General features: G+C 43.5%; 1 protein-coding gene across 1 annotated transcript in view; it reads right to left on the reverse strand.

Moving 5' to 3' along the window:
• Positions 1-1061: 1061 nt before the first annotated feature.
• NIPAL4 (NIPA like domain containing 4) overlaps positions 1062-26391 on the reverse strand; it is a 40668-nt gene continuing 15338 nt past the window's right edge. The window contains exons 2-6 of the mRNA XM_033927186.1: positions 26058-26312; positions 18946-19002; positions 12722-12812; positions 8317-8477; positions 1062-2903 (exon numbers count right to left, since the gene is read on the reverse strand). Of these exons, the coding sequence (XP_033783077.1) occupies positions 2287-2903; positions 8317-8477; positions 12722-12812; positions 18946-19002; positions 26058-26312 (1181 nt within the window). The 3' untranslated portion in view covers positions 1062-2286. The remainder of the gene's footprint in view (positions 2904-8316; positions 8478-12721; positions 12813-18945; positions 19003-26057; positions 26313-26391) is intronic.

Consider the following 26391-nt stretch of genomic DNA (forward strand, 5'->3'; position numbering starts at 1 on the left):
TGTATTTTCCCATAGAATTATTATGGCTTCTTTTTGATGTAAATCGCCCTAGAACTAAATGGCATTAGAGCGATTCAGAAATCTTGCGTTAGATTAGATTAGCGCGGGTTTCTTGCACATACACTACCTGCGCCAAATGAAGGTCTTGGAAGTCACACACATACACCCAATTATATAATCTTGCATGGCCATTTTCATACTAAGGACCTAATTCTATATCTGGCGCCAAGAAAAAAAAAAAAAGCAAATGCACTTAGAGCTATCCTATAAATTGCATCTTGATTTAGGCATGGTTATAAAATACATAATTAAAAAAATATCTCCACAAGTTCAATAATTAAATAGTTAATAAGTATAAATATATAAAGTGCAACATGTGCTTTTAAAGTGCAACAGGTGCTCAGTCACCAATCAAAAAAGTGCAATTGTACCAATGAACGTGCAAGCGCTGGTTGTATTGAGGGACATCATTGCACTAAAGCGTCCCTCATTCTGCCTTCCATTTCATTGAATAACATGAAATATATATAAAGAAATATATCAAAAATGACTTATCTGATATTCATAAAGTGAAGCGAAGGCAGATCAAAAACATAACACAGTGCTGTCATCTCTTCATTACAATCTTAAACGTTCTTATTAGATCCCGTGTTCTTATAAAAATGGCCTCCCTTTGACTCGAGTTTTGCAACAGCGTCATCAGGAAGGGGGGCACTACAAACAAAATAAATAAAACTGTGTACAATGGTACAATTGCACTTTTTTGGTTGGTGAATGAGCACTTTAAAAGCACATGTTGCACTTTACATTTATACTTATTAACTATTTAATTATTGAATTTGTGGAGATATTTTTTAATTCTCAATTCTAACACAAATAATTCTGCATAATTAACTCATATTATTTGGAGTATAAAATACATAAAGCACACCCATTTCTGTGGCTAAAATTTAGGCATGGCTAGGGTTACCATATTTTTCTCCAAGAAACCCCAGACACGACCCCGCCCAGTTCCACCTCCGGCTGCCCCCCCCCCCCCCCCATAAAGCTTCTTTCTCTTCTTCTGGATGAGCTCCAGCTGCATCTGGAGGGCCTGGAGCATGCACGGATGTGTTCGACGTCATCCACGCATGCACAGAGGCCTTCCACATGGGGCCGGACAAATGCCAGGTTTTAAAAAAGTTCATCTGGCAGAGGACATGTCCAGTTTTCCGGATGTCTGTTAACCCTAGGCAGGGCCATTTGCACTAACCAAAACCTGAGGTTTATGCCCACGCTTAACTTAGGCATGGATCGGGCGTATTCTATAAAATAGTTTGTGCAACTTCTAAAAGTGCACCCCTCCAGCCACACCCTCTTTTGTTGTAGAATTTACATGTATAACTTTATACACTTAGCAAGTTGTGCACATAAATTCAAATTAGGGCAATTGGTGCTGATAACTGCTTGTTAAGTGATAATTATTGGCGCTGATTACCAATTATGTTGCATGCGCATATCAGCAATGCGCACAAATTTGCGTGCACTTTAATTTCCATATATAGAATTCAGGGGTGAGCTTGCAAAATTGCACATTCTATAATCTGTATATATTCAGTTACATGCATAACTTATTGTCAATATTGCCTAATTTAATAATTGGCTACAATTGGAGTTAATCAGTGAATAATTGCACTTAGTATTTTATAATGTTAGCATGCAATTTCATTAGTGCACAGCCGCTAGGGGTGTAGACATAGGAGAAACATGGACGTGCCTAGCGCTTAAATGCTAAGCTATAGAACACTGTCAGGTACATGCCAAACAGATAGCAGCATAAGCGCCTAAATTAGGTGCGTACCTGTGGACTTAATTGCAATTTTAGAATGCAAGAGTATGTGCATAATTACCATTACAAAATCTAGGCACTTAACTTCAGGTGACCTTTTGAGAATTACCCCCACAGTGCATTCTTATCAAGTATACAATGGAGTACCCTTGACATTCAAAAACATGGTAAGAGCAGGCACCTCTGTGTTGTCTATTACTACCGTTCTTGAATTGGAGCAATACTAGACTTTTCCAGTCGTCATGGGACTTGAGGTTCATTGTGTACAAAGACAATAATAGATGATGAATAAAATTCAGGCAGTGTCATGTGTGGACACAAAGCAAAGAAAAAAATGATTTGCCGAGACCCCACCGCAAATGTTTGAAACACAATGAAAGAAGAAAAAAACACCAAATGTGTCTAAATGATCTGGCATCATAGTAGTCTCTCAAAAGTAGAAAATTAGTTTTAGAGTTCTATGTGTAGATCACAAATACTTTAGACTTTTCATCCATGTAAACTCCAGAATTTTCCCCATTGTTTAAGAGAACGTTTTTGTCATCCAGTTTGACGAATCCAGAGTCCAAGTGGTTCTTATTTTGAACGGCGCGTGGCAGGTTCGCCCAGCTTAAGTCCAGGTCTTTGAATGCGTGAAGTAGAAAAACTCCAAGAATGATTGTGAAAAACCCACAGATGGTCCCCACAATATCCAGGGCAGACATCGAAACCCATTCTTTGAACAGTATGATGGAAGTGGTGAGGACGACCGTGGTAAAGAACACGTAGTAGATGGGGAACACCAAGGACGTGTTGAAGACATCTAATGCCTTGTTGAGGTAATTCACTTGAGTGGTAATTGAAATGATCAGTGTGATGAGGAGAATCCAGGCCAGTGGGTTCTGTACAACAGCCTGATGAGTGAAAAGGCCTTTGATAGCAATTCCCAGTCCTTTAACGGAAGAGACACAGAACGCCCCAATCAAAGAACAGATGGCAATGTAAATCAAAATGTTGGTATGGCCATATCGAGGCGACAAGTAAAATATCAACACCGAGCATGCGACGAGAATGATGACGGCAAAGACAATAAAACCTTTGGAAAAGAAGGGAACACAGATCAGTACATGGTAATACAGCTGTCAATACAATGCAAGGCTACAATCATTAAAGAAAGTGAGTATAAATATAAAGACAATGCAAAGAACCCAAAGAGTTGTAACCAAAACAACAAAAAAAGAATGAATATATGAACCACTGGAGACACAAAGAGAAGGTGCGCTAACTGTTTAGCGCGTGCTAATCAAATTAGCACACGCTAAACGCTAATGTGTCCATACGCTAACATGCACGCGTTAGCATTTAGCATGCGCTAATCAGTTAGCGCACCTTAGTAAAAGAAGGCCTTAGATTAATGTCGGCTACAAAAGTCCCTAGAATAATGAGACCACAAAATAGTTTGAACGTGGAGCCCACATTGATAACTATGCCTCTTATTTATAGAAAAAAAAAAAAAAGAAGTGTTTCTAGAAAATAAAATCATTGCTACATGTAATAAAAAAGTGACCAAATAGCTAACTAGTTCCTCTTAGAACTCAGTAGTGTAATTTCCTGATTCTAACACTCTAGTAAGCAGGCTGTTCACTGTACAAGAGTCCGGCATGCTGTAATAAACCTCTTGTACTTTCTTCACGCCTCTGACTTTGTGTGTCCAAGTGACCTTTCAGATCCTCAGATGCACCACTCCACGTTCAAACTACTTTCACAACGTTAAGCTTTGACGTGCATAATCTTCACCGGATCACTTTAATGAATATTCTAATTAGTCATATGACATCTTCCTGTGCGGCCCGACAGTGGAGACGTCACCACGTTTTGGTCACGTTCCACCCAGCTGTCCCGCTCGGGAAGTTATATAAAAAGGGGGCGTGGAAGAACGCTTCCAAAGTTGGGGGACCATCATCGAAAACATGTCATGTCTTCTAGTTCCGATGACTTTCAAAGAAGGAACTGCTAAAAGCTTTTGGACCGTAGATCGAAGGGAACATGGTGTATTATAAGGAATAAGGAGGAGTGTGTGGCGCAGTGTGTGGCCTCAGCCCCCTGGGGTTGTGGGTTCAAACCCCGCACTGCTCTTTGTGACCCTGGGCAAGTCACTTAATCCTCCATAGCCCCAGGTACGTTAGATAGATTGTGAGCCCACCGGGACAGAGAGGGAAAATGCTTGAGTACCTGATTGTAAAAACCGCTTAGATAACCTTGATAGGCGGTATATAAAAACCTAATAAACTTGAAACTTGAAACTTCCCTCCTTATTCATTGCAGATATCAACATGAGCTACCTTTTAAGATGTGCAATTTTACTGTTATCGGCAGTTATTAGTAACTAGGACTCACTGCATAAAATGGGATTTGTGCTAAAAATAGAATAAATTAGGAATCAAATAACATGCCGAATAGTGGCCCACATTGGTAATTTCAGTCTCTGGTAACTAGAGCTGATATTGTGATGTCATAAAGCCTCATTCCACCAATGCCTAAGAGCCAACCTCATCAGTGATGTCACAATGGCTTGATTGTCCTATACTTGGCTCACTTTTACTACATTTTGATTTCTAGAGTGGCGCGGTGGTTAAAGCTACAGCCTCAGCAGCCTGAGGTTGTGGGTTCAAACCCTGTGCAAGTCACTTAATCCCCCCCATTTCCCCAGGTACATTAGATAGATTGTGAGCCCCCCCGGGACAGACAGGGAAAAATGCTTGAGTACCTGATTGTAAAAACCGCTTAGATAACCTTGATAGGCGGTATATAAAATCCTAATAAACTTGAAACTTGATAAGCATTCTATTGATGAATTGTGGTTCATTGGAAGACAAAGTTTTAAACACTAAGAGTAATATTTTAAAGGCGATACGGTGATTTATTGGAAGCCAGTGTGAATTGATCAGAAAAGGGGTAAAATGGTCATATTTTTTACCATTATGAATACGTTTGACAGCTGTGTTTTGTATTATTTGAAGACGCTTTTTTTTCCTTTTGTGTAATGTTTATTAATAATGAGTTACAGTAATCATGTTTAGCAATGACTAGAGAGTGGATTAGAATGTTTATTGATTTTGGCTCGAGAAATTTAGAGACTGAGCGAATCGTGCGTAATCTATAGAAACAAAATTTGACGGTGTTACTTATGTGTTCATGATAGGAGAGCTTATCATCGATGACGACACCTAGTATTCTTAATGAAGTTACTAAATCCAGATGAATGTTATTTAAAATAAAAGGGATACTCAAACTTATTTCCTTTTTATACTTGTATGCTTTTTGACCCCACCATCACCAATCTGATGATCAAAACAACAGACATCAAAGTGTTTTGAAAAGAAATCAAAACATTCCTATTCAAAAAACACGTCCTTACTTACTAATCTCCCCCCAATCACACATGATCTCCCCCCATGAATAACACTTTAATCAACTCCTCGAACCACACCTACCAAAATGATTCAGATCCCTACATAAGCATCTACCACCTGTATCCATACCTCTACTCCTTCAATGTTAGATAACTTTCCTCTTTTACCCGAATATACTGTTATTCCCCACTGTATCCTGTAATTACCTTCAATGTTAGGTAACTCTCTTCGGTTACCCGAATATATTGTTATTTCCCACTATATCCTGTAATTACCTGATTCTTGCTATGTAATTTTATCAGAAAAATTCCCCACTGTATCCTTTAATAACCTCAATGATAGGTAACTCTCTTCTGTTACCCGAATTTAATGTTATTCCCCACTGTATCCTGTAATTACCTGAATCTTGCTATGTAACTCTTTCGGATAAATTCCTGATATCTTTAAATTTGTAATATTCTACCATAACATGTAACTTACTTGAATCATTGTTTATGTAATTCTCTCGGTAATGTCCAGATCTCTTCTAATTGTAATCCGCTTAGAACCACAAGGCACAAGCGGAATAGAAATCACTAATGTAATGTAATGTTTTTTGAATATTTAGAGCTAGCATGTTGGTATTAAGCCAGTGTTTAATTGTCTCAAGTTTTTTGTTAATCTCTTCTGTATTCTCAGGATTTAGGAGATGTAAAAATTGAATGTCATCAGCATATGTATACGTGGTAAAGCCTATTGATTGACAAGCACACTTTCACATGATGGTGTGCACTTTACCAGTAGGCAGTGCCGGGGGGGGGGGGGGTCACGGTCAGGGTGGTGCACAAGCTGAGTTAGCAAGTATGCATATAAATTATGGAACACCCTAATCTACGCATATATGTGTGTAAAGTATGCACAATCGTTCCTACCTCAAGAGCAGGTATGATTATGCCATTATGAACAACTCTGATCTCCCCGAGGACGGGCTTGACGCTGTTCCTGGTACAGGTGTTCCCGGGAAACAGCTAAATGAAGTGTTGTAACTTACGATTAAGCAATAAATGTTTGCTTGCTGTAGTAGATTTCTTCATTGGCTGATGTTCAAAAATCTGCAGCAGGGGTGTCCAACCTGCGGCCCCGGTCGAGGGCGAAGTATTTTCTGCTGCCCCCGGGTGTTTACCGTCTTGCCGGCTCCCTCCTCTGTCATGCCGCAGCGTTTGCGCGGCCCCAGAAACATTTTTTTTTTCGGCCACTGCGGCCCAGGGAATCCAAAAGGTTGGACACCCCTGATCTACAGCAAGCAAACATTTATTGCTTAGTCATAACTTACAACTCTTCATTTAGCTGTTTCCCGGGAACACCTGTACCAGGAACAGCGTCAAGCCCGTCCTCGGGGAGATCAGAGTTGTTTATATGGCATAAGATGTCATGTCTAGAGGAACGCAGGGAGAGGGGGGGGGACATGATCGAAACATTCAAATACCTCACGCGCCGTATCGAGGTGGGGGAGGATATCTTCTTCTTCAAGGAACCCACGTCAACACGAGGGCATCCGTGGAAAATCAGGGGAGGGCGACACCAGGAAATACTTCTTCACCGAGAGGGTGGTGGATCGATGGAATGGTCTTCCGATGCGGGTGATTGAGGCCAGCAGTGTGCCTGATTTTAAAGCTAAATGGGATCGAAAAGTGGGATCTCTTCGCAAAGGGAGGTAGGGGAGGTTCATTGGTGTGGGCAGACTTGATGGGCCTTGGCCCTTATCTGCCGTCACTTTCTATGTTTCTATGTCTGTCAGTCAATACAGCCTTATTTGATCTATAAAAACTTGGTACTCTTAGAAACATCCTGAGGGCAACATACTTTAGGGATGAAATCACAGATTTTGTCTTAATTTTTGACAACCAACGGTCGGCCAGTGTTGAACATGCACAGGGATCAAGGGACAGGGTTTATCCAATTTTCTGCACCGTTCTCTCAAGGGAGCTCAGAACGGTTTACAAGAATTTATTCAGCATTTTTCCCGGTGGGCTCACAATCTGTCTAATCTACCTGGGGCAATGGGGGGGGGGGGGGGTTAAGTGACTTGCGCAGGGTTGATAAGGAGGAGCATGGGTTTGAACCCACAACTTCAAGCTAGGATGTCTCTGCTTCAAAGTATTAAATGGTCTAGCCCCAAAATACATTACAGACCTCTTCTCATTCCCAACCAACAGACATGAAAGAAAAACACACACGAAATTTGTCTCCCCACCGGCTAAAGGGTGCAAATATAAGAGACACCATCAACAACGGCTATCGTATCAAGCAGCCATATGGGGTAAAGACCTAGAAAAACTCATTGCACACACAAACAATTATGAAGAATTCAGGAGACACCTAAAAACTTACCTATTCTTGAAATACCTAGGCAACGAACCGGAACATCAACCCCCCTCGTAACATCATCACATACCTGTACTTATAAACTGTTAACCTCAACCCCTAATCACCAACCATGAACACTCTATTCAATTTACGGAATATTTCTACTTCTGTGTAAGCAGCCTGGCACTTCCTGACCTGCAGCACACAAACTGTCGTAAACATTATTAATGTTATCAGATACACACTGCTATACTCATTAATTCGTTGTATGTAAAGTTTTCTCTTTATTGTATTTACAGTTCTCGTATTGTAAACCGCCTAGAAGTCGCAAGATTGCTGGCGGTATATAAGAATAAAGTTATTATTATTAATTATTATAACTTCAGGATACTGAGGCTGTAGCTTTAACCTCTGCGCCACACTCTTCTGCTTAGCCCCTAACTAAAAACTGTCATTGAGATATTTAATTAGATTGTAAGCTCTGTTGATCAGGGACCGTCTCTTACATGTTTAACAAACAGCGCTTCATACATCTTGATTAGTAGAAGGAGAAGGAGGGGAAGAAACTATGCTGGCAGAGGAAGGATGGAGTAAGATGACCCCAGTCATTTCAAGGGAAGGCATATATCACTGTACCTCCAGCAAAGAAGTACTCTTCAGAAAAATCATTGGATTAAAAGCTACTTCTATGAGGCTAAAGCACCCCATGAGAAGATTCTGAACTTCCCCCCCAAAAACCAAACCGCTCACCTGGTTCTTTTAATTTTGAATACATTTCATTCAAAGTCGTAACCTCCTCTTCTTCGGGGGCATGAATCACCATGACCGTACTTCCCAGAAGGCTCAGCATGCATCCCAGTTTCCCCAGCAGGTTCAGCCTCTCTCCCAGTAGATAGGAGGACAGCACGGCACTGTGAATTTGAGGACAAGACAGAAAACCGATTTGCAACAACATTTACGACGGAAGATAAGTGCAATTCTGAAGGATATTCTGAACACAGAGAATTAACCGTGGCCACGAAGCTGGGCCTACTCCCCTTATCATTGTGAGTGCATGGCTTGAAGGGAACCCATACCGAGACTGATCGTGCTGCATTGATTACAGGATGGAACAGTGGCATAGTAAGAGTGGCGCTGACCGCCCCGTGCAACAAGTCGGTGAGGACGCTGGCACCTCTCTGTCCTGTCCCGTTCGCCCCATCCCGTACCTCTGCATTATCTTTGCTAGTGTGAGCAACTTCTGCCTGTTACTTGTGCTAGCCTGGTTCCTCTCTGAATCACTTCCAGGTCATGGGGCCAGGATGTGACGTCAGAGGGAAATCCAATGTTGGTGCAAGGAGCATGCTACCGAAGCCACTTGCGGTGGTGAAGATTTAGAGGTACCGGGGGAGGGGGGGAGAGGGAGGGGAGGGAGAGCACAAGTGTGGAATGGGGAGCGGGATGGAGTGGGGGTGTGGAGAGTAGGGAGTCATCTACTCTTACTATGCTACTGGGTTGGAATTATCCGATATCCATGCAGCTGCAAGCTATGCAGGTAATATTAACACGAGCTCTTTGAAAATAACTCTCCATGCAGCTTCTCTTTGAAAATCAGCCATTGCAAAAAGCGCATGCATCACCTGCTGAGCTCGGGAAACGACAGGACCACTATGGGGAGGAGGAGGAGAATAAAGCACAGATGGACCATTCTCCACCTCCGACGTGCACACACCCATAGAACACCTCTTTTGCACGTACGACGGAGGTGGCACAGACTTTGACCACATTTGGGGAAACAATTTTCAGTCAAGCCAATTTCTCTCAAGAACCGCCTTTGACAGCTCGTAAGCGTTTTCAGAGAGGGCCGTTATTTCAGGATCTAGATTCCCGTGGCCAAGCGCTGCAGCATGCAGAGGATCTGGCTTTGATTCCCAGGCAAGGACTCTGCTCTCCATGCCAGCATGTGGAGAATTCAGAGCCCCTAAGCAGTGGGAGGAGAAAGAGTCTCAGCTATCACCTAGTGGCACACCGAGTTCCAGAGGAAGTTGCAGGATGTGGCCCGTGGCCAAGAAACAGTTGCATTAATGGCCGAGACCCCCCTCCTCACAGCATTAGGAACAAAGCTGGCTGTAGTCGTAGCCTGATACAGGTAGCATGGAATATTGCTACACCTTGGGTTTTGGCCAGGTACTAGTGACCTGGATTGGCCACCGTGTGAACAGGCAACTGGACTTGATGGACCATTGGTCTGACCCAGTAAGGCTATTCCGATGGAGCTGGAATTCCTACAGGAAATCCAAAACTGCTGGTCATTCCTACCCCTCTCTCCCCCCAAAAAAACATCACATAAGAATTTCTGAAAAGATGATATTTCCATATCAAGCAAGAAACCCCTCCCCCCTCTCCCAAACTTGCCATTCGAGACTTTGGCTTTAGTCTCCTCTTTTATTTTTACTTTTCTTTGTGATGAACCGGCCCATATACGCAAATGGACTTAGCAAGGCTTAGCCAGTTTCTCAGTAAGCTAATGGTGCCCCACAGACATTTTATAAACCTGGACAACGCCTTTTCAAATACAAAATTTGCATCTAAGACGAAACTGATGTGGCTTGGCCCAAAATTGGATTATCTCCCTAGTTCTGTAGTACTGGTTTCTGGATCCTCCCTACAAATTGAGTTTTCTACCAAGATTCTAGGAGTCCCTCTTCGACTCCTCACTTTCCTTTAAGGATCAAATCAACTCTGTGATTAAGAAATGTTTTTTCAACTTACGTATGCTGAGCAAGGTCAGACACCTTTTTCATCAACACCATGTCTCTATTTTGGTTCAGTTGATTATTCTTTCTCACCTCGACTATTGTAATGCTCTTTATCTTACTATTACTAAAACCTGTCTTGCTAGACTACAATTGGCCCACAACACAGCTGCTAGATTGATTTTTGGGAAGTGTAAGTTTGATCATTTGCGGCTTTATAACCTTCACTGGCTCCCTGTGTATTTTAGAGTCCAGTTCAAATGTGCTTGTGTCACTCTTAAAATCCTCTGTGGTGTTTTTACTCCCCTAGTCCCTTTACCCTGGAACTCTTATAGATTCTCTTTTTCAAGGGGTGACCAACAATTCAAGTTGTCCTGTCCATCTAGTAAAGGTATTAAAAGAATCAAGACTCTTAGTCAATCTCTGTCTTTTAGGTTTACCCAACTCTGGAACGACCTTCCACTTCATTTAAGAAGTTCTGGTTGGTTCCCTTCTTTTTTTTTTTCGTAAGTCTTTGAAAACCATTCTGTTCACTAAACATTTTGGAAACTAATCTTTCTGATAACTCTCTATATGCTTTTACTGGCCTAATTTAATCGTTGTAAACCGAGTCGAGCTTTCCTGGACTGAAAACACCCTCCGAGGATTCAAGACAAAGTTAGACAAGTTTTTGTTGAACAAGAACGTGCGCTGGTAGGACTAGTCTCAGTTAGGGTGCTGGTCTTAGACCAGAGGGCCACCACGTGAGTGGACTGCTGGGCATGATGGACCACTGGTCTGACTCAGTATACAAAACCGAGTATTAGATTAGGTGGACATATTCAACATGAGCCTTTAACCGTAAGTAACGAGAAACAGAGCAAACAAAGAAATATCTTGACCGATTAATGGGCAGTTACTGCGACTTATCTTTCACTCCTGTGCCCGTATGCCAGTGTATCGCAAACTCTGTGCCACGGCACACCACCGTGCCACATGAGATTTCAGGCGTGCTGCCGGGGAGAAGGAGAGGCACCAGCGCTGGCCGACTGCCTACAGGATGCGCCTCTCGCGGCGAGAGGCACATCCTGTAGCCAGTCAGCCGCTGCCAGCGCCTCTCCTCCTCTCTGCACCCCCACTGGAGAGTGCCCTCGAGCCGCGGCCACCAGTTTACTGGGCTGCGGCTCGCAAAGTTTGCAAGACACTGCCGTACACTATGGGAGCAATTCTACCGCTGAGCATCTCCATTTAAAAGCCCCGAGGTCATGTGGTACAGGTTGCAATTATCCGACATCCATTGCATTCTAGAACAGAACCTTGGCACCCAGGTTCCACTATGGAATGCTAGTATAACCCAGCATTGACCTGCCTAACACTTGGGCACTCACAGTTACATCAACCATAGAGCTAGTACAAGTGTGAGCACCTACATCTAAGTAGGAGTCCCACCCATGTGTACACCCTCCTTGCACATGCATGCTATGTAAGCTAAGCAGGTATTTGCAGGTATTGCTTAGGAACTTCAGCAGAGGACACACAGTTTAGTGCACACATACCCATGTTCACAGTAGAATTCTAGACATTTCCATGCACAACTGACATGCAGACTCCTAGATTATACAACTTCCATTCACAATACAGTAGCTGCGTGCTCTCCCCACCATCCTTGTTCAACCTCCCATCTAGAGAATGACACGGGGATAAATTTTTCCCCACCCCCGCGGGAACTCATTTTCCCATCCCATCCCCGCGAGTTCTTTTCCTGTCCCTCCGTTCCTGCAAGTTCTGTCCTCATCTGCACAAGCCTCAATCACTTTAAAATCCTAAGTAGTAACATTCTAGAGCTCAGGTTGTGATGTCATAATGCCTCATTCCACCAATGCCTAAGCTCTGTCCTCATCTGCACAAGCCTCAAACACTTGAAAATCACAATTAACAACATTCTAGAGCTCATATTGTTGATGTCATAATGCCTCATTCCACCAATGCCTAAGTTCTGTCCTCATCTGCACAAGCCTCAAACAGTTTAAAATCCTAAGTAGTAACATTCTAGAGCTCAGGTTGTGATGTCATAATGCCTCATTCCACCAATGCCTAAGCTCTGTCCTCATCTGCACAAGCCTCAAACACTTTAACATCCTAAATAGCAACATTCTAGAGCTCAGGTTGTGATGTCATAATGCCTCATTCCACCAATGCCTAAACTCCGTCCTCATCTGCACCAGCCTCAAACACTTTAGAATCTTAAGTGTTCGAGGCTTGTGCAGTTAAGGCAGAGCTTACAGGAATGGGGCAGGGACAAGAATAGCAACAAAACTCAGGGGGGACGGGATGTGGGGATGTCCCTGTGTCATTCTCTACTCTCATCCTCAAGACACTTTAGCAGAGTTCTGATGGCCTCAGCCTGTAATTAGAAAATATAACAACAGTAGGTACTGTACCCGATAAGCACGCTGAGGGCACCAAGTGGGGTGACCACCGTTGCAGGAGCAAATGCGTAAGCAGCAAAATTGGCCGCTTCACCTCCGCCCACTGGAAAAAAAAAAAAAGAGGAACAATGCAGACTTTACAATATGCATCATAAACTTTTAAATAATTCTTCCATGGACTACAACCTGGAACCATAGGGAACTTATTTATCCTCAAATCATCCACAAATGTCCCTAGACAAAAAAACAAACAAACCGAGAAGTCGTGGATAGACCAAGTTTATTCAATGGTGGGATCTCGAAAAGGTTCTACTGCAAGCAATAGATCTATAGTCCATGATGAACTAAGCTTTCTTTCTTTGTTTAGAGGGTGTGGTGCATGTCTTTGTCATAATCAATTCATTCACCCGTAGCTTGAAATAATAGTCTAATAGAAGTGTCAAATAGTATGATATAAGAGGGGTCTTATATTATAACCTCCCCTTCACCAACTTCTATAAACAAGATATTTGCAATTCTTCCTGGCCCTCAGAAGTGCCACCAAACGTTCAACAATTCTCATAACATTTGGCTTTATGCACCCACTCGTCACCGGGTCGTTTTTATAAAGATATGTGGATATTGTATAAATAATTTATTAAATAGTTTAGTTATGAGAGCACTACTTAGCTTGGGCAGTGGGTCTGGAGGGATAGAAACTATTTAATAAATTATTTATACAATATGCACATATCTTTATAAAAACGACCCGGTGACGAGTGGGTGCATAAAGCCAAATGTTATGAGAATTGTTGAACGTTTGGTGGCACTTCTGAGGGCCGAAAAGAATTGCAAATATCTTGTTTACAGAAGTTGGTGAAGGGGAGGTTATAATATAAGACCCCTCTTATATCATACTATTTATCATAATCAAAGCATCAAATAGCCCAATATGGCACATGTCGTACAAACCAACACAGAACAACTTCCACTCTGAGGAGAAAGTCGCCACCAAACGAGGAGGCCGTAAATTCATTATCACTAATTAAAAGAGCCCTTTTTGTGTAAAGGGCATGGTTTAATTTACAACCTCCTCGCTTGGCATCTTCTTCTTGATTCTGCTTTGGACCGACCCCTTTGAGGGAGGGAGATCATCTCAGATCAAGTATTTGATAACAAATATCAAACAGTATGGTTGCCAGTGGTGTAGGAAGGGGGGTACAGGGGGTGTGGTCTACCCCAGGTGTGGTCTTCCTAAGGGCGTGGTGGAACCCCTCCTCCACCCACCTCTCCACCCCTTCGCTCACCTGCCCGCCGGCTCCCCTCCTTGCTGCATGTGCCCCTTGCCTTCCCCCGTAACTTTTTGGCGCTCTCTCCAACATCACTTTCGGGACTCACGCCTAGGAAGTGACATCAAAGGAAGATGACTCCGACCTGGGCAGCATGCTGTTCGTGCCGGAGAAGTTTAAAAGGTACAGGGAAGGGGGGGGGGAGCGCACGGCAGGGGGGGGCGGGGAAGAGGGAAGGGGAGGGGCACCACCGCCTTGGGTGGTGCTCACCCTTACTATGCCACTGACAGTTGCCATGTTAGTCCACTTAGATATATAGAAATAAGATCACTCAATAAATAAACCTACAATCCCTTTTCATATAATAATGGTTCTCTTATAAATGCCGGGTTAGGGTCAGTGGCAACCTCTAATCTAGCTACCGCGATGGAAAAGGGAGCAATTTCCTTGTCTTCTCTTTGACTCGCTATAATGCAACCTCCACATACTGTTTTAGAAATATCAGTAGCCAGACTCTTTTCTCACACTCCAGTCTCTGCCTACTCTCCTTTTCCAGCCAAACTCAAAAAGATTGTGGGTTGGCAAAGAATCACCACTGCTTGTGATGACCTCCTGAAGGTTGGGCAGGTCTGTGCAATCAACAGCATATTTGCACGGACATGAAGAGAATGTCCAGCTCAAAAACTTAACCCTTATTTAGTCCCCCCAAAAAGCTATTAAGTGCTTATAAGTTATTTACTTAGCTTTGTGTCCTAGCAAGAACCACTTTTGCTTCACCCCCTAAAAAAAAAAAATGCAAAGCACAATACGATTTTGCTTACTATTTAAAACACAGTTCATGGATGGAACTCCTCTTGTATGAGGAAAGACTAAAATGGTTAGGGCTCTTCAGCTTGGAAAAGAGACGGCTGAGAGGAGATAGGATTGAAGTCTACAAGATCCCGAGTGGAGTCGAACGGGTACTAGTGGATCGATTTTTCACTCCTTCAAAAATTACAAAGACTAGGGGACTCTCGATGAAGTTACAGGGAAATAATTTTAAAACCAATAGGAGGAAATATTTTTTCACTCAGAGAATAATTAAGCTCTGGAGCGTTGCCAGAAGTTGTGGTAAGAGCGGATAGCGTCGCTGGTTTTAAGAAGGGTTTGGACAATTTCCTGGAGGAAAAGTCCATATAGTCTGTTATTGTGAAAGACATGGGGGCAGCCACTGCTTGCCCTGGATCGGTAGCATGGAATGTTGCTACTCTTTGAGGATTCTGCATGGAATGTTGCTACGCTTGGGGGTTCCGGAATCTTGTAACTCCTTGGAGTTCTGAATGGAATGTTGCTACTCTGGGGTTCCGGAATCTTTTTTTACTCTTTGGGATTCCAGAATCTTGCTATTATTTATGATTCTGAATGGAATGTTGCTACTCTTTGGGTTTTGGCCAGGTACTAGGGACCTGGATTGGCCACCGTGAGAACAGGCTTGATGGACCATTGGTCTGACCCAGCAAGGCTATTCTTAGGTTCTTAGGTTCATTTATTGCATTCTTCAGAGTGGAGTGCTATGAAACCCAAAAACATATAAACAAGTCCAATGCACTTTACATCACTGGTACCAGAAGAGTTTTATTTCATGGATTCCTGGGTGTAAATTTTGTGCCATTTTCCTTTGACTGCCTAACACATGTGAAATTTACTGCATGGATGCTATTCAAACAAGTACATTGTATTTGAATGGTGCAGTCAGCCAGACTTTGCAGCCATGCTTTCCATAAGGTATCCTAAATGAAGGGAAATGCGACTTAGCACCCATGCATAGGATCTGTGGGTGATTCAAGATGTGCACCCAATTAAATTGGATAAGGAGTCAGTTAATGGCAATAGCTGGGTTTACATTTTGCTATATGTTATCCCATAACAATGTGCACCCAAATCCCATAGCATGCAACCATGGGAGGTGCATGGGCGGGGCTGAGTTACTCCTAAAATTTGTCTGCAGTGTTATAGAACAGTGTTCTTCAACCACCGGTCCGTGGACCGGTGCCGGTCCACAGAAATTTCCTGCCGGTCCACAGGGTCAGCCCGTGCATCAGGCCCAAAACAGTGTTCTTCAACCGCCGGTCCACGGTGCGATCGATGCGGCGTTATCTTCGAGCCAGCTCCCTCTTCCTAACGGATTCGGTGCACAAAGCCACGGGCAGTGGCTCCTACGCACGTCCTGCACCTGAACTGGAAGCCTTCTCTCTGACGTTGCAACGTCAGAGGGAAGGCTTCCAGATGAGGCACGGGACGTGCAAGGTGCAATTAGTACTATTATGGGGGGCGGGGTCTGGGGTGGAGATGGGCGGGGTCTGGCCCACGACTTAGCCCCGTGTTCTTCAACCGCCGGTCCACAGAATAATTCTTTTATTTCTGCCGGTCCATAGGTGTAAAAAGGTTGAAAAACACTATTATAGAATACAGGGGATGTGCGTCAAAATTTGGCGCCAGGAATTACACCTGGTTTCAGTGCCCGTTATAGAATTCCATTGAGCGTTGAGTATTTTGGGCATTGATTTTTAAGCACTATAAACTGAATCTAGTCTTTCATTTCTACAGAGCTATTATGAATACACAGGGCTGTATAGATACTCATGAGAGACTGCCTGCCTCATAAGGCTTACAATCTAGTCAAAACATAAAGTCAAGAGGAGGCTTTTTAACACAGGCTTGAACGTGCCCCAACGCACACATTGAGTAGAAACACCAGCCAGATATTTTCCCCTTGTAGTCAACTCACTGAACCTGTTCAGCAAGCTGTCTATGGTTATACGCTAAGGGGGAAGGCTTAAGAGAAGAGATAACTCCGAGAAGAGAGAGCTGAAGGGACATATGAGAGAAATATGAATCAACTTTTTACTCTTTCAAGAAGTAAAGAGACTAAAAGACACTCTATGAAGCTACATAAGAAGAGCATATGAAACATAGGAGAAAGATTTTTTTTTTTTTCCACTCAACTTATAGTTAAGCTCTTGAACTTTTTGGAAGAACAAGTGGTAGAAGCAGTTAATATAGCTGGGAAAAAATAAAAGGTTTGGAGAAATACCTGGTGGAAAAAGTCCATAAGTATCCAAACTCAGAATATGTGAAAAATCCAAGATATATCAACAATAAATGCTTTCACAAAGATATAGTGGAAGGCAACCCCCCCCCCCCCAAACACTACAATATGAGCTCAAAAAGCCCCCACGGGGAAGAAAAGCCTTAGTCAAAGCCCTCCCACCGCCACAGCAGTGGCCAAGGTGTTCAGGCGGAGAACCTCTTCGGCATAAAAAACGAGCTTACAAACAAAAGATAAGTCGTAAGTCACTCTAGGTGATTTTTTGAGTCATTATAATTTTAAGAGTGTGACCATTTAGCCATTAACTTCACCATTTATTTATTTACGACATAATATAGAGCCACGGTGGTCTCCACGGGAGATTTTTTTTTGCCGATGAGGTTCTCCGCCTGAATACCTCGGCCACTGCTGTGGCAGTGGGAGGGCTTTGTCCGAGGCTTTTCCTCCCCGTGGGGGCTTTTTTTTTAGCTCATATTGTAGTGGGTTGTTTGTTTGTTTTTTGCCTTCCACTATATCTTTGTGAAAGTGTTTATTGCTGGAAAAAGTCCATAAACCATTAAGGTAGATCTGAGGAAAGTCACTCTTATCCCTGAGGTTAGGTAGCACAGAATCTTGGTACTCTGCCAGGTACATGTGAGCTGGGAGTGGCCCTGTTGGAAAGAGGATACTGAGCAAAATGGTCTGACCCAGGAGGGCGACTTATACTCTTGAAGCAATGAGAGGAAGAGGTGTACACAGCCAAACTACCTCCACTTATTAGACTGGGGTGTCTGAAGAGACAAAGGACCATGAATTCTGCTACCTTTGCTTTTAGAGTTCCTGTTCTAGAAATTTGGGTGAGCAAATCTTACTTAAATTTAACCCTCCCCCCCTTCCCCTTTTACACAAGCGCAGAAGAGGTTTTTAGCGCCAGCCGACGCGCACTGCACTGCCCCGACAGTCAGAGCTCCTATGAGCATCGGAGTGCCACAGAGCATTCAGCGCGTCGGCCGGTGCTAAAAACCTCTTCTGTGCTGGGTGGAGTTTAATAATACCATTTAATTTGTATATTTCCTCATGCAAGGTACAAGTTGGAATACAACAAAAATCACATAACATCTTATAGCACAATCAATAAAATTGTAATTTTTTTTTTTAAACAACCCAAGTCTGAGAGATACTATACAGCTGGAGGCTCGGATCAGGTACCTATTGTAACTTTGGAGCAAATTATGAACCACCACGCAGATACTTCTCAGTCTTGGTAACAGACCTGCACAGTAGAGAATGACACGGTGACAAAATTCATCACCGTTCCCATCGCCGCGGATAACCATGGGAAACCATCTTCATGTCATTCTTTAAAGAGAGAGGGAAGAATCAGAGTATGAAAGGCCACAACCACTGACCCTCAAGCTTTGCTTTGAAGAATGCTGGTGTAGAAGGACCGAGGTTGAAATAGACACTACAGAATGACAGTCTCTGGTATCCAGAGCAGATATTGTGATGTCATAATGCCTCATTCCACCAGTGCCTAAGAGCCAATCACATCAGTGATGTCACAATGCCTTCATTATCTTTGGCTCACATAAGAATCAGAGTGTGAATGGGCCCAGCTTTGCTTTGAGGAATGCTGGTGTAGAAGAACTGAGGTTGAAATAGACACTAGAAAATGACATGGGATTATTTCCCGCGGTTATCCGCGGGGACAGGAACGGTGATGAATTTTGTCACCGTGTCATTCTCTACTGCACAGCTTTAACTATACATCTCATGTACCCCTGCTGTGTTCTAGGGCGCACATCGGTATGTGAGTAGTCAAAGACACTGGTCTATATGAAAGGAAGTTGGTGGTCTGTGATCACAAGTCCTCCACATAACACATCCAAGTTCTTGCTTACTTGTCAATAAGCCGGCCCACCATAGCCAGTCCTTGAGGTATCCATGCCCACCTTCACCTAGGAGAGAGCACATAAAAAGAGGCATTTATTAAAAAAGAAAAAAAATATATCCAAAAGCAAAGGAGGTCTTTGCACACATGGAGACCACATCTCTGCAAGGCCATCGAGAGGGCAGATAGAAACAGTTCAGGAAAAGGACTAAAAGAAAATTGTGGAAGGCCAGCAACTTAAGCCTGACGCAGAAGTATTTAAGAGATGCAAACGATAATCTCAGTTTAAAGAATCAACGGAGGCAGATCCATGAGCAGAACTGAGAGAGCTAGGAATTGTCTAGCCAGGAAAATATGCATTCAATTTGACTATTAAGTTTACCAAAAGCACCATCATTCCATGGAGCAAAAGACCAAGTTTTTGGTAAACTTTTCAGCCCCTTTGGAAAGTAATGATGGATTTTATGCCATGTGTAAGGCAGGATTGGAGATTAGAATATCGGAATCCATTATTTTTGCAGCAAAATTCTGCCTACAGAAAGAAAAAGAAAAAAAAATCAATCGGGTACGAAGTCCATTTCAGACAGAGGAAATTATCAAGAACAGACACTCCATGTACACTTTCCACTTGCGAAAAAAACAACAAATATGCCGATTCTCTTCCCTACCCCCTATTATGTCTAAAGGGGAAAAAAACCTCTGAGTTTTTATCCATTATGGGAAGAAAAAACAACCTAGTCGATGCTATGCCCTTCTAAACGTCGATAATGCTGTGTTGTGGGAGAAAAAACAAACAATTATTCAACCAAAACTACAGGTATGCTGGGAAGGAAGAGTAACCCAGAAGAAGTATCATTTCCACTGGGAAAGATAAAAAGATGACCTTCATCTGGAAGCGCTGGGTCCCCACTAACTAAACATGCAAGAGAAAGAAAATAGCATTTGATTAATCCCCTTAGGCATCGCTCATAAAGGGTCACACCACCTGAGCTATGTAACCAAAACACAGCTCCTGTCCTGCTCCCTACAGCTCTCTCTACCTGCCTTCGCTTAGCAGCCAAGGTCCCACTGCAATTTAGATTCAGTTCATGGTGCTGAACCCGAGGGAAACTGAAGAGATCAGAGACACGGCCAAGGCCAGAGCTGTAACTAGGCATTTTAGTGCCTGGGGCAGGCAGGCAAACATTTCCCAAAAATTAGGGGGACACTCAATGAAGTTGCAGGGCAAAACTTAAAACCAGTAGGAGGAAATTTTTTTTTTTTTTTTCCACTCAGAGAATAGTTAAGCTCTGGATTGGAACACATTGCCAGAGGTTGTGTAAGAGCGGTTTTAAGAAAGGTTTGGACAAGTTCCTGGAGGAAAAGTCCATAGTCTGTTATTGAAAAAGACATGGGAGAAGCCACTGCTTGCCCTGGATCGGTAGCATGGAATGTTGAGGATCCGGAATCTTTTGTTACTCTTTGGGATTCTGTATGGAATGTTGCTACTCCTTGGGTTTTGGCCAGGTTCTAGTGGCCTGGATTGGCCACCGTGAGAATGGGCTACTGGGCTTGATGGACCACTGGTCTGACACAGTAAGGCTAGTCTTTTATTCCCTACTCTTCCCAAAACTTGATACATACTCTTACGATTCAAACCCAACCCTACCCTTCACCGATTCCTTTTCCACATTCCCTCTTACCACCCAGAAGGTAGGAGAGCAGCAGCGGCGTAATAAAGGGCAGTTTGCTCCTCCCCAAGTGCCATCTACGCAGTGAGGGGGGGGGGGGGGTTGGGTTACCGGTGCCTCTCCTCCTCTCCATTCTCACGTGTACTTCCTTAAAAACGGTCGCCGGCGTGAGCAGCATTTTTCACTTGCTGCTCGTGCCGACCTTGGCTCCCTTCTCATGACAATTCGTGGTCACGGGACCAGGATGTGACATCACAAGAGAGCCGTGGCTGGCACGAGCAGCAGGTGGAAAATGCTGCTTGCACCAGAGACCGTTTCAAGAGGTACGCGGGGTGGGGGTGCTCCAGCAGCGTAAAGAGAGGGGGGAGGGGCTCAGGTAGCAGAGAAGAGTGGGAGGGGGCGCACAGAGTGGTGATGCAAGGCGCCAACACCCCGGGCGCTACCCTCCCTCGCTACGCCACTGGAGAGCAGTGCTAGGACTTCTCATTCCACTGCCAGCCCACTCTTGCACTTCAATCATTTCACACCCCATAGCATCTGTCCCTCTTTTCCACCCCTATTTTATTATCAGGTTAAGGCCATTTTTTTATTTTTTTATTTATGCAATTTTCTATACCGTTCTCCCAGGGGAGCTCAGAACGGTTTACATTAATTTATTCAGGTACTCAAGCATTTTTTCCTCTCTGTCCCGGCAGGCTCACAATCTATCTAATGTACCTGGGGCAATTGGGGGGGGGGGGGGGAGAAATTAAGCAACTTGCCCAGGGTCACAAGGAGCAGCGTGGGTTTGAACCCCCAACCTCAGGGTGCTGAGGCTGACGCTTTAACCACTGCGCCACTCTAGAAATCAAAATATAGTAAAAGTGAGCCAAGTGTAGGACAATCAAGCCATTGTGACATCACTGGGGAGGTTGGCTCTTAGGCATTGCTGGAATGAGGCATTATGATGTCACAATACCAGCTCTGGTTATCAGATATTGAAGCTTTTCACACTAGTTATTCAATTTTTCTATACCATTCTCACCAGGGAGCTCAGAACAGTTTACATGAATTTATTCAGGTACTCAAGCATTTTTCCCTGTCTGTCCCAGCAGGCTCACAATCTGTCTAATGTACCTGGGGCAAAGGAGGGATTAAGTGACTTGCCCAGGGTCACAAGGAGCAGCGTGGGTTTGAACCCCCAACCTCAGGGTGCTGAGGCTGTAGCTTTAACCACTGCGCCACACTCTCCCTAAAAAATTATTTATTCTTTATTTCCATTTGGTTCATGCATAAGCAAATATAGGCAAATCACACTATTACATAAAGGAAATACACAAAAACACAATTTTTCCTATGAATTTAGTCCAAATTATTGGGGCTGTCTTGTGCCTATATAATAAATAAAAGAAAAATATTCCAGGAAATTATTTCATAATGAGATCGTTACAAGCAAAAAAAAAAAAAAAAAAAGGCCTTCTAAACTAACGTCATCACTTTTTATCAACCATCGTGTTAGTTTCTGAAACCTTCTCACGTACAGATTTACCTTTTTAAAAAATTTTCTAACGAGTTGGAGCCACAAAAGGGGACAGGTTTAGAACAAATGCCAGAAAGTTCTTTTTCACCCAGAGGGTGGTGGATACATGGAACGCGCTTCCGGAGGCTGTGATAGGTCGGAGCACGTTACAAGGCTTCAAAGAAGGTTTGGATAGGTTCCTAGAGGATAAAGGAATTGAGGGGTACAGATAGGAGTAGAGGTAGGTTATAGGGATAGTCTGGGACCACTGCTCAGGCAATGGGCCTGATGGGCCGCCGCGGGAGCAGACCGCTGGGCGAGATGGACCTCTGGTCTGCCTCAGCGGAGACAACTTCTTATGTTCTTATGTTCTTAAATGTATATTTATTATTTCCATAGGATATTAAACATCTACATGGAAATTTAAGGAAGAAAAAGTGGCTCCCAAGCAATTCTGATGCTGGAGAACAGAAGAGGAGCAGAGGTCACTGAATCACTCGCAAAGAATCAAAGAGGTTCAGAAGACCAGTTCTGTGGAAAATTCATTCTCCAGAGGTCCCAAAGTCAGAAAGCGGGACATCAAAGTTCTCAACCTAAACAAAAAGAAAAAAACGCCACCTTGCTGCTCTGTTAGGGATTTACCAAATTTCTAAATTGACACCAACACTATCCCCTAAATTCTATATAGGTCACCCAAAGTTGGGTGTGGATCCCAGATGGGCACACAACAAACATATTAGCCAATTAAGCGCCAACAGCCAATAATTGGTGTTAACAAGCACTTACCCACAGATCCGGCCTAAAAAATGCAAAGTAATGCACCCGGGCAAGAGAAATCCACGCAGAACTTATGGACTAAATGGTGAGACCTTAGCTGCGACCACGGCAGAGCGTGATCTAGGGGTGATCATTAGTGACGACTTGAAAGCTGCCAATCAGGTGGAGAAGGCTTCCTCCAAGGCAAGACAAATGATGGGTTGTATCCGTAGAGGTTTTGTCAGCAGGAGACCTGAAGTCATCATGCCGTTATACAGATCCATGGTGCGACCTCACTTGGAGTACTGTGTCCAATTCTGGAGACCACACTACCGTAAGGACATGCTGAGGATCGAGTCAGTTCAGCAAATGGCCACCAGGATGGTCTTGGGACTCAAGGATCTGACATATGAAGAAAGACTAAAAGAATTGCGGCTATACTCACTTGAGGAACGAAGAGAGAGGGGAGACATGATTGAAACGTTCAAGTACATCATGGGTCGCATCGAGTCGGAAGATGAAATCTTCTGTCTCGTGGGACCCTCGACCACCAGAGGGCACCCGCTGAAAATCAGGGGAGGGAAGTTTCATAGCGACTCCAGAAAGTACTTCTTCACCGAAAGAGTGGTGGATCATTGGAACAGACTCCCACTGCAGGTGATTGAGGCAAGCAACGTGATGGATTTTAAGAGAAAATGGGATACTCACGTGGGATCTCTAAGGGAGTAAATTCAGGGGGGCGGGTACTTGGAATGGGCAGAGTCGATGGGCTATGGCCCTTTTTTGCCACCATTTTCTATGTTTCGATGCCCCCTTAATTTCATAGTGCACAACTCAAAAGGAGGTGTGACCTTGGGAGAGGCATGGGCAGGTCAGGGAGATTCCCAGAAAGTAGGTGCAATATTACAGAATGCTTGCATTTGCGTGTTTAGCAGCCATCCAGTTGAGCGAGAGCATTTATACCAACTTTTCGTAGGCGTAAGTAAGTTAGGCATGAAAGGCCCTGATTCTATAATTGACACTTAGGACATAGGCACCAAAGAATGTGGCGCATAGTGCCTGTCAAATCTCCAGTTAGTCACCGTTTAGAGAAATTGCGCCTAGGAGGTATTTAGGCAAGAAAACCCAGGCATAATGGGGCGGGGCCCAAGTCCACTTTAGGCGCCTACATTCAAAACACACCCAACATCTGCCCCTATACAAGCCCACTTTCTGGTAGGCACCTCGGGCTAGGAGCATATCCAAAAGAGGGTAGGCGTCTACCGAGTTAGGCACCTACCACCCAATTAGTTTCAATTTAAGCCAGTTATAAGTGCTAATTGCTTGTTATTGGCACCAATTAAGCTTATTAGATAATTAAGTTGCGTGCCTAGATCTGCTAGGCACGCCAATCCAGGTGCCTTTTATAGAATTAGGGCCGAAGTGTTTGCTACACTATCAAGTCTATAAAGGTCGCTCTACACATAATATAAATATATATCGCGAAAGCCTTTCGGTTTGAGGCGGTTTACAGGAAAAATGGCTGAGGAGAATCAGCGAGCTACAGCAATGGAGAGAGGACTGAAGATTGTAAAGATTGCTTAGAGCAGTGGTTCTTAACCTTGTTGGAGGTACTGAACCCCACCAGTTTCATATGCGTGTTCACTGAACCCTTCTTTATTGGAAAAATAAAATATGATTTTTATAAATTCAAAACATAGGTATACAGTGAGGGAAAAATTAAATATCAATTTTGAAAACAAAAAAGTTCTCCTATATTTCGAATAATAATAACATAATAATGAAATTTACTGCAAATCAGTGTGACTTCTGCTGTTGATTGATAGATCAAGAAACCGAGTCCACGATCAGTCTTGATCAAAATCACTGAATAACTGATAGATGATTGAACGTGACCGAAGTGCTATATGAGTCGGAGGTGTGTTTTGACCTCCGCCGAACCCGCGAGACTGACTCACCGAACCCCTGGGGTTCGGTCGAACCCAGGTTAAGAACCATTGGCTTAGAGGGAGGTTAAGCAGGGTTTTATAAAGAGAGAGATACATTAGATAGGAATGTTCATAGTCTTAGAGCAACATCGTGGAATAGAGCAGATTAGCAGCTTAGGTAAGGTCAAAACAGCATCAGACTTTGGGAGCTATTTATGGAATCTAGCCCTATGGGCCTTCTGACAGGGCACAGGCACTCCCTTCTCTCACAAGGATCTGTCTAGACATATTCAGCACATTACATTTGTTTGTTTTTTTATGTTTTTCCTCTCCAGAATACCACATAATACTTGACAGATTCTCTGGTCATTTCTCTACTAGAAAAAAATTATGCAAAGCAAGGGGACGAAAATTCTAAATTCCTATACCCAACTCTTCCTCGCCATGACCCTTCCACCTCGCCCCCTAATTCCAAGGCCCGAAACTAATTATACTTTCCACCTTGAATCTCATGTACTGACATAATGTATCTTTATTGTAACCCACCTGCACCCCATGTACTGACAAAACGTATCTTTATTGTAACCCATGTACTGACTAAATGTATCTTTATGGTAACCCACCTGTATCCCTTACACTGACAAAATGCACCTTGATAGTAAACCACTTGTATTGTAACCCACTTGCACCCCATGTACTGACTAAACGTATCTTTATTGTAACCCATGTACTGACTAAATGTATCTTTATGGTAACCCACCTGTATCCCTTACACTGACAAAATGCACCTTGATAGTAAACCACTTGTATTGTAACCCACTTGCATCCCATGTACTGACTAAACGTATCTTTATTGTAACCCATGTACTGACTAAATGTATCTTTATGGTAACCCACCTGTATCCCTTACACTGACAAAATGCACCTTGATAGTAAACCACTTGTATTGTAACCCACTTGTATCCCATGTACTGACTAAACGTATCTTTATTGTAAACCGTTTCTATCCCATGTACTGTCAAATGTATCTTTATTGTAAACCGCTTTGAACTTCACGGTATAGCGGTATATATGAAATTATTATTATTATCTGAAGAAACTCATCACTGCAAGTGGGGATGAAGTTTTATCTGGAACCGAAAGTCTCTCCACGGCTCTCATTTCCCGCTGCTGAAGTTGTTCACCATCTTTCTATTTGCCGCATGACTGTACCACGCCCCTCAACCTAGCTCTGCACCCTGGCCACACACCCCGGAACCCTTCGAGTTACCTGCTCTGGTGCCACCCTGATTCGCCAGTCGGAGCAGTCCTTTCTTTTTTAGGATGACGCTGCTTCCAATGAGGAAACTGGCGAAGACGGCCAGCGCCAGTCCGATGAAGAAGTCGCAGCTCCTCTTCACCTGTTCTTGCCCTGCCCAACCGGCGCCGATGGTGAGATTCTCATAGATGGAGATGGTCACGTTGTGCTCGTCGATTATGCGGCACAAGACTGGACGAGAGCGGCAGGAAAGAGTGATCAGAGAACCTGGGCCAAGGAAAGACAAAGATTAGCCGACTAGTACAACAAAGCAGCCCAGAAATGTCATCATTTAAGCGTAAAAAGA

Source organism: Geotrypetes seraphini, chromosome 18, assembly GCF_902459505.1.
Source record: "Geotrypetes seraphini chromosome 18, aGeoSer1.1, whole genome shotgun sequence".
NCBI classification, from domain to species: Eukaryota; Metazoa; Chordata; class Amphibia; order Gymnophiona; family Dermophiidae; genus Geotrypetes; species Geotrypetes seraphini.